Below are 11,233 nucleotides of genomic sequence, written 5' to 3'. Positions count from 1 at the left end.
AGACCATTCTGGGGATTAGATCACCGTATTTGAAGAATAATAATAATAATAATTATCATAGTAAAATAATAATCAAATAAAACAACATTAAATGTTTCTGCTATGGATTCAACAGATAAATCGTGAATATGATGTCTTACAACAGTCTTAATTAATATGGTTTGGCAAACAAAACAAAAAAAAGTATAAATAATTTTTATGAACGAGATATATGAATTAGTTTTGTTTACATTCTGGTGTTCTTTTAATCAGGATGCAGATCCTGGAAAAATGTTATGACTCACCCTATGGGTCACAATCAATAATTGCTATTATGCAAAAACATTTCCTCGCACTAAAAGTAACACAGGGCCTAAAGTTTTGTTAAGGTGTTCACGGTGTTGCGTCACTTTTGAGGATTACATCCACTAAGGACTCAATATTTAGACATCATTAGTTCAAAAGAGCTCCCCACCCCGTGCATTGTTACAGTCCTTTCTCCTGCGTTACAGAAAAAGGCACACCACAAACCACAAACATTTACACATATAATCACATTTCCAGCTTTTGCTTGATTTCTAGTATTTCTGTTATTTTTCTAGCAGGTTTTCCGCATTTGGACTCACGGATGTCATGTCTAGTGAAGTTCAAGATAAACGAAACAGTGTTTCATAAAAAATGTCCCAGAAACACGTCAGTAACTAAACTAAAATGAGCTCAAACTTAATCGAGTTTACTTTTACATGCTGTTGTTTTATAGAGATGGTATAGCGCAAATGTAGTTTCTAATTATTGTCACAATAATAAGACAAAGTATAATAATAATAAAAATAATAACAGACTTTTAATTAAGTTTGTTTCCTAGAACCAAATTGTATGTACATTTTACTAAATAAATAAATAAAATAAAATTCAATCTGTTACTCTTCTTTTCTTTGTGAAATTAGATTCTGCACCCATTTTTTGAATTGTTTAATTATAAAGATTGATTAAAGATGTCATTAACAAAGGGTTGAAAGATCAGCATCAGTATCATTGATTGAATATTTATTGACGTGGCTTCAAATTCAAATTTCAGCTGACCTTTAGTATTATTACTATTACTATTACTATAATTATTAATATTACATTAAATCAATTTAGTTTCTAAAATGATCCTCATTTATGCATGGGATCTAAATACAGCTATGGAAATCTGTCATCGAAATGTTACATTATGCCGTCACACAAAATAAACATGTGGCCCCACCTTGAGCCCGATCTGACGTCCCTTCTGAGGGAGCAGAGCTATAAAACTCTGAGTTTAGGACTGTGTCTTTCTCATTGAACCGGTGGAGAGCTCGAAGCTCCTCACACATCATGGACAGGATAAAGATCATGTCTATAGGAGCGCTGATATGGACACTGTCTATTGGACTTGCTGCGACACAAACCAGTAAGACTCATTTAAAACAACTGTTTTTAAATACTGAATACAAGCATTTTAGTACCTTTTACACTGAATGCAAAATGAGTTACATTTTTGTCACACTTTACAAAAAGTGTCCATTTGTTAACAGTAATTAACTAACTACAGTACTTGTAATACATTTATTCATTTAAAAAAAAAAAAAAAAAATATATATATATATATATATATATATATATATATATATATATATATATATATATATATATATATAAGAATAATGTTTCTATAAATAGTGTAATGTAGTAAAACAGTTTCATGCAACTACATGTAATTATAGGATGTCAATAATATTTTCCAAGAATTTGTTTTTAATGTATTTTAATGCAGAAATTAAAATCGGTTGGTAACTTGCAAAAACCTTTGCGATCTAATATGTTTAATTTATATTTTGTTTAGTGGAACTGAAAAATGTACGTTTGATTCAGACAATCCTTTCTTATATTAATGCTGAATATTTCTCGAAATCCTTCAGTTTTCACAACAACGAACATGATTCCAACTGCCACGATAGACATGGTTTTAGGTAAAAAAAATCTATGCATCATTCAAAAATTCAAATGTTTCTTCATTAGCAACTTCAGAATAAACTAAAAGCGACTGATGTTTTCTGAGCAGGAGTGAGTTCACAACACAATGAGCAGGTTTGCAGTGTCTGGGGGAACTATCATTACAAGACCTTCGACGGGAACTACTTCCAGCTTCCAGCTTCATGCAACTACATCTTGACGTCGCACTGTTCGTCCAGCTATGAGGACTTTAACATCCAGCTGAGACATCAGGTGGAGAACGATGAACCCACCATCAGCAAAATCACCATGAGGCTTCAGGGGACGATCATAGAGCTGACCAAAGGCTCGCTCAGTGTCAACGGGCAAATGTGAGTGGTTCTGATGATCAGGATATCTTCAGGCTAACTGTGTTGACGTTTGATGTCATTGCTGTCAGTTTTCACTTTGCTTTTAGGGAGTTATTAATGCAACCATGATGTCTTTGACTGATCTGTATTGTATTAGGTGACTTGACTTGATTTATTCTCTCTCTGTAGAGTCACACTTCCATTTAGCAGCTCTGAAGTTTTCATCGAGAAGAGGACATCTTATATTTCAGTCAAGGCTATATTGGGGCTAATGGCAATGTGGAATGGAGATGATTCGTTCATGGTGAGGATATTTTCTTCATTCAACAAACATTTCTTACCAATACTGTCTCCAATAACTACAAACAAGGAGGGAACCATGCAATTTAATACATATTTGATTGGTTTTCAGGTCAAGTTGGATGAAAAATACAGAAATCAAACGTGTGGACTTTGTGGAGACTACAACGGAATCGAGGTTTACAATGAATTCATCAGTGACGGTACTTTTTATAGTTTATTTAAGTATATAGGAATATGTCTGAAACCTTGAACGTTTTACATTTATTATACACGGACAAAAAAGAGAGAATAATGTATCTCCTGTTCCAGGAAATACGCTGTCCGTGTCTGATTATGGGAACCTCTGGAAGCTGGACGGTCCAACAGAAGTCTGCAAGGAAGACACCGTACCTCTTGAAGAAAACTGTGGAGATGAGGTAAGAAATGACCCTAACCCTAACCCTAACCCTAACCCTAACCCATAATCTGCGTCTAATATTGACGCTAGAGGGTGCCATGTGCGTAGGATGTTGATGAAATGTCAAAAGTGTCAGTATATCAAGTATTTGAGCTAAAAATCACATGGCTTTGGGTAAAATGTCAATTATGGGTGACAAAAGAAATTGGGTCTGGGTGGTAAGATCAAGTTTTAGCACATTAATTGTGGTAGTTTTTAATAAAATTATGAGCATAAGCACAAAAGTAGTCATTTAGCGGATACTTGAATGTGTAAAATGGTGTTGGTTCATGTTTCTTGTCCACTGTCCCTTTTGTCCCAAACTATCCATTTTACCCATCATTTTTAAAATGTAATATAATAACAGCAAAAAAGTAATAAAAAAATATTTTAACATAATGTGGCAACATAATATAATGGTGTGGAAGGTAATAAATAATAATAATAATAATAATAATAATAATAATAATAATAATAATAATAATAAACCAATAAATAAATAGGAAGACTATTTAAAAAATATTTTAACATAATGTGGCAACATACTATAATGGTGTGAAAGGTACTTTACTGGCTTATAATAATAATAATAAACCAATAAATAAAGAAGAAGACTAAATATAATAAGGATACACATTTAAATTTAGCTGATGCATTTATTTAAAGTGACTTTAGAAATGAGAAACAAATTAATTTCCAAAACATTTTGTCATTTATTTTGGCATTTTCTTAGGCCAGTTAAAGATTGTATTATGAATCATATATTATATGTAGGAAATCCAGGGTTCAAGTCACAGCCAGATATACTGTTCTTTGTTTAGTAAATCAATTTACATATATATACAACACTTGAATGTGAACGGATCAGAAACAGTGAGCCTTTGGAAAGATCATTATTAGTGATTATGATTAATGATCATCTGTAGATGTAGCTGTAATTAATTCACTGGGTTGTTGGTAATTATTTAATGCGGCTTTTCATTTTACAGAATTTCTGCCATGATATCTTCTCCAGTTCAGTGTTCAATGATTGCAGAGGTCGGGTTTCCATTGATTCATTTGTCCAAGTATGCATGGAAGACCTGTGCCATTGCAACAGCACCTCTGGATCCTTCTGCCTATGCAAAACCATCGGCGAATATTCAAGGCAGTGTGTGCATGCAGGTGGAAAGCCTGAAGAATGGAGATCAGAATATTTTTGCCGTAAGCATATCATCGTCTCTAGTGGCTCATTTTTTTAGTCCTTTGTGAATTTGTGTCTTACCTATAGTATGTCCCCATCTTTTGTATGTTACAGCACGTCCGTGCCCAGCAAGCATGATCCACCAAGAGTGTGGAAATCCCTGCACTGACACCTGCACAAACCCTGAAATAGGACAAGTGTGTGAGCACCACTGCACCGATGGATGCTTCTGCCCTCCTGGTACACTGTTTTAACTACATTTTTTTTTTTTTTTTTAATCGATGCTATTTTCTAAAGCAACTGGCTACATTGATTTCCCTTTGAACATTTATTTTATCTTCAATCTGATACTTTAAACCAATTTCATTGAACCCCTCTAGTGGTATTCAGTCATTTTAGATTGAAAAGTTATTAGACGATGACATAATCAGAAAAGAAATGTCATAAACGGCATCGGAAATGATTGTGATTTACATAAAATATGAAAACACAGAGCATTTTTAGGAGTACAACCTACAACTCAACCACAGAAGTAATCTTTGACAATGTCTAAATATATCCAAAACCTAATAAAAGTAAGTAATTATGTCTGAAAATACTCAGCATTTAGTGGATTACATATAATTTTCTTATTTCTTCCACCAGATGTCCCTAATCTGCCTTAAATACATTGGATATGAATACCTTTGCTCTATTTTTAACTTAATCATTGTTTATATATATAAACAATGATTATATATATATATATATATATATATATATATATATATATATATATATATATATAAGGGAGAAGCACTGTAGATGTGTATTTTATATAATTTACAGTTTTGTCTATTGCCATTAATCTCAAAATACTAAATATTAAAGACTAAATATTGTGGAAACAAACTATAGCACATTAATTTCTGCCTGTTTTGACCATTAAGGATTACAGTTCTGAGAAATACCAGAGGATTAAACAACAAGATTTCTTACTGGTGTTCTCAACACATCCATTCTGTCCTGTGCAATAACACATTTTGCTCTTTCTCTCTCTTCCAGGCACTGTTTTTGACGATATACACAATACCGGCTGTATCCCACACAGTGAATGCTCCTGCGTCCTCGGAGGTCAAATATTCGCCTCAGGGGAGAATTACACAAGCAGCTGCAGAGACTGGTAAGCCTTGTTTGACATTCAGATTCTTACAGTCATGATAAAATGAATAATATATTCAGATTTGATGTTTTAATGTTAAATGAGTGTTTTGACATGTATATGTTCACACTGACATTATTATTTTCCATTTAGCACATGTGAACATGGACAGTGGAACTGTATCCAGAAAGATTGCCCACAGTCATGCTCAGTAGAGGGAGGATCTCATATCACCACTTATGATGGAAAAGCCTACACCTTTCATGGGGACTGCACTTATGTCCTGTCCAAAGTATGTACTTCCTTGTGCTTGAAGGCAGTTTATAGGAGTACTTTACAAGACAGTACATATAAGATGTTGCTGCACTAATTAGAAGTAGCTAGTAAATAAGTGTTTTTTTAGCATTGTGCTACTGCTAAACAATGACTGCTATCAAATAAAACATGCAGAAAAGTTAACCCTGTCCATGTTTTCTTCTTTTCTAAAGCAATGCTCAGGCACAGAATTCACAGTTCAAGGAGACCTGGTGAAATGTGGTGTGACTGAAACTGAAACCTGCTTGAAGTCAGTAACGCTGGCGTTGTTAGATGGAGCTAATGTAAGTACTAAAAAGGACTGAAAGAGAAAACTTTACATACCACTTATATATCAAAATCTTACACATTTCCAAACAGAAAATGTAGCAAATGATTTACTTTTTTTTTTTGTTGCTGTATTTGCTTGTGCACACAGGTGATCAAAGTGGATTCCAGTGGAAATATTGAGGTCAACAGAATAATTGCCCAGGTTCCACTTTTTACAGGTAGGCAAATCAAATCTGAGAATAGGAAAGATTGAAAGACGTGACATTTAGGGATGAATAACCCACTAGATCTGCCTCCTTGCAGCACTAAATATAAATCACTATTATTACATTTTTATGAAACTGTATTTGGGTAAAGTTAAGACATGGTTTTATTAAAAAAGTTATCATATCAGAGAAAGCTTATTTGTTGAGTGAAGGGAATGTGAATATGAAAGTGATTCAAATATTGTTGGTCCATTTGAATAACTGTTCAGAATGGAGATCGCTTATACAAAGAACCACTTGATTTCTGTTTCATTACTGTTTACCAATTATTTATTAATATGTCTATTATTATTTGATTTTCAGCTGATGTGAGCATTTTCAAGCCCTCCTCATTCTACATTGTCATTCAGGCCCATTTAATTGGGCTTCGTCTAGAGATCCAGCTTGTCCCGCTCATGCAACTTTACATCACAGCCAATTCCGCGTACCAAGGAGAAACATGCGGTATTTAATTTTTATAGATTTCTTAACTTACACTTTTGTGCAATAAAAGCAGCATCAAATCAATAAATTGGCATGTTTTTTAATCTTTATTGAAGGCTTTCTGACTTTTTTCTCCGTTTTTTTATTTTTATTTTATTGAATTCTGTTTCCTGTGTTAATCTTGTTAATAATAACACATCACTGTACAGGTCTTTGTGGCAATTTCAACAACATTGAGGCTGATGATTTCACAACCATTGGTGGACTCAGGGAAGGAACCGCTTTAGATTTTGCCAACACCTGGAAAACCAGAGCAAGTTGCCCTGATGTCAAAAGAAACTTTGAGAATCCTTGCAGTCTTAGCACTGAAAATGGTATGAATTCACTATGTAGCTGAGATTTGATTTATAACTCTGGAATGTCATTTTTCTAATAAACACTTTTTGCTTCACAGAGCAATATGCACAGCACTGGTGTTCCCTGCTCTCAGATCCCTCATCAGTGTTTGCCCCCTGCCACTCTGAAATCAGTCCTGAAGTCTACAAAGCAGTAAGTGACTTTACATTCCTTCTCTTTTATTTATTTTCTTTTTTTTTTTTTTAGTTATCTCTAACTTTTACATCTTTTCTAGAATTGCATATATGACAGCTGCAACTGTGAGAAAAGTGAGGACTGCATGTGTGCAGCTTTGTCTTCATACGTTCATGCATGTGCTGCCAGAGGGATTGCTCTTGACGGATGGAGAGATGCTGCCTGCTGTGAGTTGCTTTCTTCTCTGGAAGGCTTGAGAATATCTGATAGTTATCAAGCTCTTTTAGAGTTTCATTTTAAAAGTCAAACATTTTAAAAACAATATGTGAGAGCTCAAATAAGAATTTTTTGATTGCATATGTTCATTCAGTTAATTGTCTCTTTCTGCACAGTAACGTACACGCTAACCTGCCCCAGCACCACGGTCTACTCTTATCAAATGACCAGCTGTGACCGCACTTGCCGATCCCTCAGCCAATCAGACAACACCTGCGCTGTTGACTTCGTGCCAGTAGATGGCTGTGGCTGTGCAGAAGGAACATACATGAACGAGAATGGTGACTGTGTTGAACCTGCCAGCTGCTCTTGTTATGATTCAGGAAAAATCATTCCTGCTGGAGAAAGAATCTCTAAAGATGGTGGATCATGGTATGCATATGAAGTTGGTTGAATTTCTGTTGAAAAAATTGTTGTAGGCAGGGTTTTTCTAAGTTTTTGATGTCAATGACCCCCACAACCATGACTATTTTATATTTAAAAATATATTTATGTTAGGCTAACTGTGAGGAAAAAATAGCAATGCTAATATTGTCATTGCAATCATGCTAATCATTTGTTTTTCTTTTTTTGCGTATTAAGTGTAGCATTCATTCTAGATTTTCAATTCAAATTTCTTTCTCTCTCTCTTGAATATTATAATAATACTTTTTCAACCCAGGCGGTGAGGGTGTCCATTGACTTCAGTTTGAAAAACCCTGTCATAAACTTCCAAAATGTGTCCAAAATGTGTCATAAACCCTGTCATAAACTTCCAAAATGTGTCCAAAATGTGATTTAATAGTATTTAACCTAATGTTTACCTTTCAGTATTTGCGAGCAAGGCAGATTGAGCTGTACTGGGGTATCAAATGGGGAAGGTGCGTGAAGCTATATTTAAATTGTACATTTAAAACCACAGGTTTCTGGTTTACACTTCCACTGTATTTGAGATCAGCTACGAGCACACCCTTAATGTATTTTTGTCCATTCTTTTCTTTTAGAGTGCCAAGATCCAATGACGTTTTTCAACTGCTCCAGTGCTAGCCCTGGATCCACAGGATCAGAGTGTCAGAAGAGCTGCAACACATTAGACATGGCTTGCGTGAGTTGCTTTAAATCCTATTAAAGAGTAAGCCATGCCGATGTAATTCTGTGACACAAAAAGTCCTTAAGTGCAACAACAGCAAAAACTGCATTATGGGTAATAAAACACCATCAATGCACAATTAAATATTGCCAGTTGTAACAGCATATGGGTTTAGAATGGCATTGGGGCAAGTAAGTTTCAGCAGCTACAAGTAATAATTTGTTGACTTTAATATTGAATGACTACAGATCAGCACGGAGTGTGTGTCTGGCTGTGTGTGCCCCTCTGGACTGGTGTCTGATGGAAAAGGTGGCTGTATCGCTGAAAACCTGTGCCCTTGCTTCCATAACGGAGTTGCCTACCAACCTGGAGAAAGCATTAAGACTGACTGTAACACATGGTATGTTTAGCTGTTCAAGATTAGTACTTATTTTTAATATTCTATATGCAACTTTCATAATGAACTTGCATTCCTTTTTTATAGTACTTGCAAGGATAGACGATGGATCTGTACCACAAACCAGTGCAGTGGGACATGCAGCATCTATGGAGATGGGCATTATAAAACGTTTGATGAGAAAAGATACGTCTTCAGTGGAAACTGTGAATACAGCCTTGTTCAGGTATATAACCTTGCACTTCCTTGCGAAGCCTGAAGACCATTATACTGTATCTTTATAATCTGAATCTAATTTGTATGCAATGACCAGGACTTCTGCAACAACACAACTGGCACTTTTAGAGTCATAACTGAAAACATTCCCTGTGGATCCACCGGCACCACTTGTTCCAAGACTATCAAGCTGTTTCTTGGCGTAAGTTCCTAACTTCTCACATTCATAGCAACCTTAAATTAGTGAAGAATACGCATTGCAATTATGCCCTTATATTTCAGAGCAATGAGCTTAGACTGACAGATGGATCCTACCAAGTTGTTCATAGAGATTTAGGAGAGGAGATTCCCTACCAGATGCGCACCATGGGACTTTACTTGGTGATTGAGGCCAATAATGGTCTGACGCTTATATGGGACAGAAAAACAACTATTCACATCAAACTGAGTCCAGAGTTTAATGTGAGTAAAGCGGTTGGTTTATCAACTCGACCCTTGTTGACTCTATTTGTTAATTGTAAGTATCAGATTTATTTAATATATTAACAGTTTTCCATTTGTATCGATAGGGCCGCGTGTGTGGTCTGTGTGGAAACTACGATGGAAACGCGAACAATGACTTCACCACGCGCAGTCAAGCAATTGCTGTTGAAACCCTGGATTTTGTAAACAGCTGGAAGCTCTCTAATTGTCCAGATGCAACCCTCATCCAAGATCCTTGTGTCCATAATCCATATAGAGGGGCATGGGCACAGAGGCAGTGTAGCATCATTACTAGCAGTGTCTTCTCAACCTGTCATTCACAGGTACTTACAACAAACTGCTTTTTAGGGAACTTGAAAAGCCATCTATTTATTTTTTTCACTGAAACATTAAATGTATATTTGATAACATCCAAATATTGCTTTAAAGGTGGACCCCTCTCCTTTTTATGATGCCTGTGTGAGAGATGCATGTGCTTGTGATAGTGGTGGAGATTATGAGTGTTTTTGCACTGCTGTAACAGCCTATGCAGAAGCATGTAATGAGGCTGGAGCCTGCGTTGCTTGGAGAACACCTAAAATATGCCGTAAGTCACTAATAATTAAATGATTATCATCAGATGTGGTGTGGCGGAATGACTAAAAGCTGTAAACATAAAAGAAAACCAAGAAACGGGTTTAAGGCTGCCTTTTTATTGCAGCAATGTTTTGTGATTATTACAACCCCCCTGATGAATGTGAGTGGCATTACAAACCTTGTGGAGCACCTTGTATGCAGACGTGTAGAAACCCCTCTGGACACTGCTCTAGTCAGATACCAGCACTTGAAGGTGAGAACTCGTAATCCAGTTATACCACCTGCATGTTAGAGAGAAAACTATTATTTCTTCTGACAAAATTACTTTATTTTTGTATTTTTCCCTTTTAACCTTTTTTAGGTTGCTATCCTAAATGCCCTCCTGAGCAGCCTATTTTTGATGAGGATAACATGAAGTGTGTGACACAGGAAGATTGTGGCTGTTTTGTTGATATGTTACATTATGAGGTTGGCCAGCAGGTGCCAACCTCAGAGAACTGTCAGTCATGGTATGTGTAGATATTTTCTACTTATATTCATGTTAAAGAAAGGTCACTAACAGTTTTGAAATATATTTAATTATCCTATCTGTTATTTTTCCTCATGCAGTTATTGTACATCAACTGGTGTTGTCTGTGACTTTGATGTAAATGGTAAGGTTTTTAGCATTTCAGTTATACTTTAGTTTGAAGATTGTGTAAAAATAATCTATTATAATCATATATTTTCATAAAACTTACACCTTTTCTATATACATTTTCTCTTTTTACAGCATGTACATGCCAATACAACAATGTGGAGTACAATTTTGGAGATATCATTTATCACACAACGGATGGGCTGGGAGGTTGTATCACGGGCAGATGTTCAGTCAATGAAACTATTGAGAGGACTTTTAGACCTTGTGAAACGACTCCTGTCCCAACAACCACATCCATCCTGACCACAACGCAGACATTAACACCAACCCCGACAACAGTTTTTGTCTTCAGCACCCCAGGTACTTTTTTATTTCTTTGGTACACGTTTATTCCTAATCTTA

The 11,233-nt window shown here is 35.5% G+C and overlaps 1 protein-coding gene across 1 annotated transcript; it reads left to right on the top strand.

Moving 5' to 3' along the window:
- Positions 1–1,939: 1,939 nt before the first annotated feature.
- LOC127961929 (mucin-5AC) lies at positions 1,940–10,710 on the top strand. Its single transcript, XM_052561245.1, has 26 exons — positions 1,940–1,973; positions 2,066–2,327; positions 2,496–2,610; positions 2,719–2,809; positions 2,919–3,025; positions 4,035–4,248; positions 4,343–4,468; positions 5,273–5,390; positions 5,523–5,661; positions 5,858–5,968; positions 6,103–6,172; positions 6,524–6,664; positions 6,853–7,017; positions 7,098–7,192; positions 7,275–7,401; positions 7,567–7,822; positions 8,261–8,310; positions 8,434–8,534; positions 8,768–8,919; positions 9,004–9,142; positions 9,230–9,334; positions 9,415–9,594; positions 9,702–9,938; positions 10,045–10,201; positions 10,316–10,444; positions 10,553–10,710. Exons 1-26 carry the CDS (start codon positions 1,940–1,942, stop codon positions 10,708–10,710), a joined length of 3,579 nt encoding a protein of 1,192 aa, XP_052417205.1.
- Positions 10,711–11,233: the final 523 nt, after the last annotated feature.

This window comes from Carassius gibelio, chromosome B7 (genome assembly GCF_023724105.1).
Source record: "Carassius gibelio isolate Cgi1373 ecotype wild population from Czech Republic chromosome B7, carGib1.2-hapl.c, whole genome shotgun sequence".
NCBI classification, from domain to species: Eukaryota; Metazoa; Chordata; class Actinopteri; order Cypriniformes; family Cyprinidae; genus Carassius; species Carassius gibelio.
This window is presented reverse-complemented; position numbering and strand designations above follow the sequence as displayed.

Coding starts and splice junctions, on each gene's coding strand:
- LOC127961929 (XM_052561245.1), top strand. CDS start 1,940: ATGATTCCAACTGCCACGATAGACATGGTTTTAG. Junction 3,026..4,034: donor AAGAAAACTGTGGAGATGAG/GTAAGAAATGAC, acceptor TTCATTTTACAG/AATTTCTGCCATGATATCTT. Junction 9,143..9,229: donor GTGAATACAGCCTTGTTCAG/GTATATAACCTT, acceptor TGCAATGACCAG/GACTTCTGCAACAACACAAC.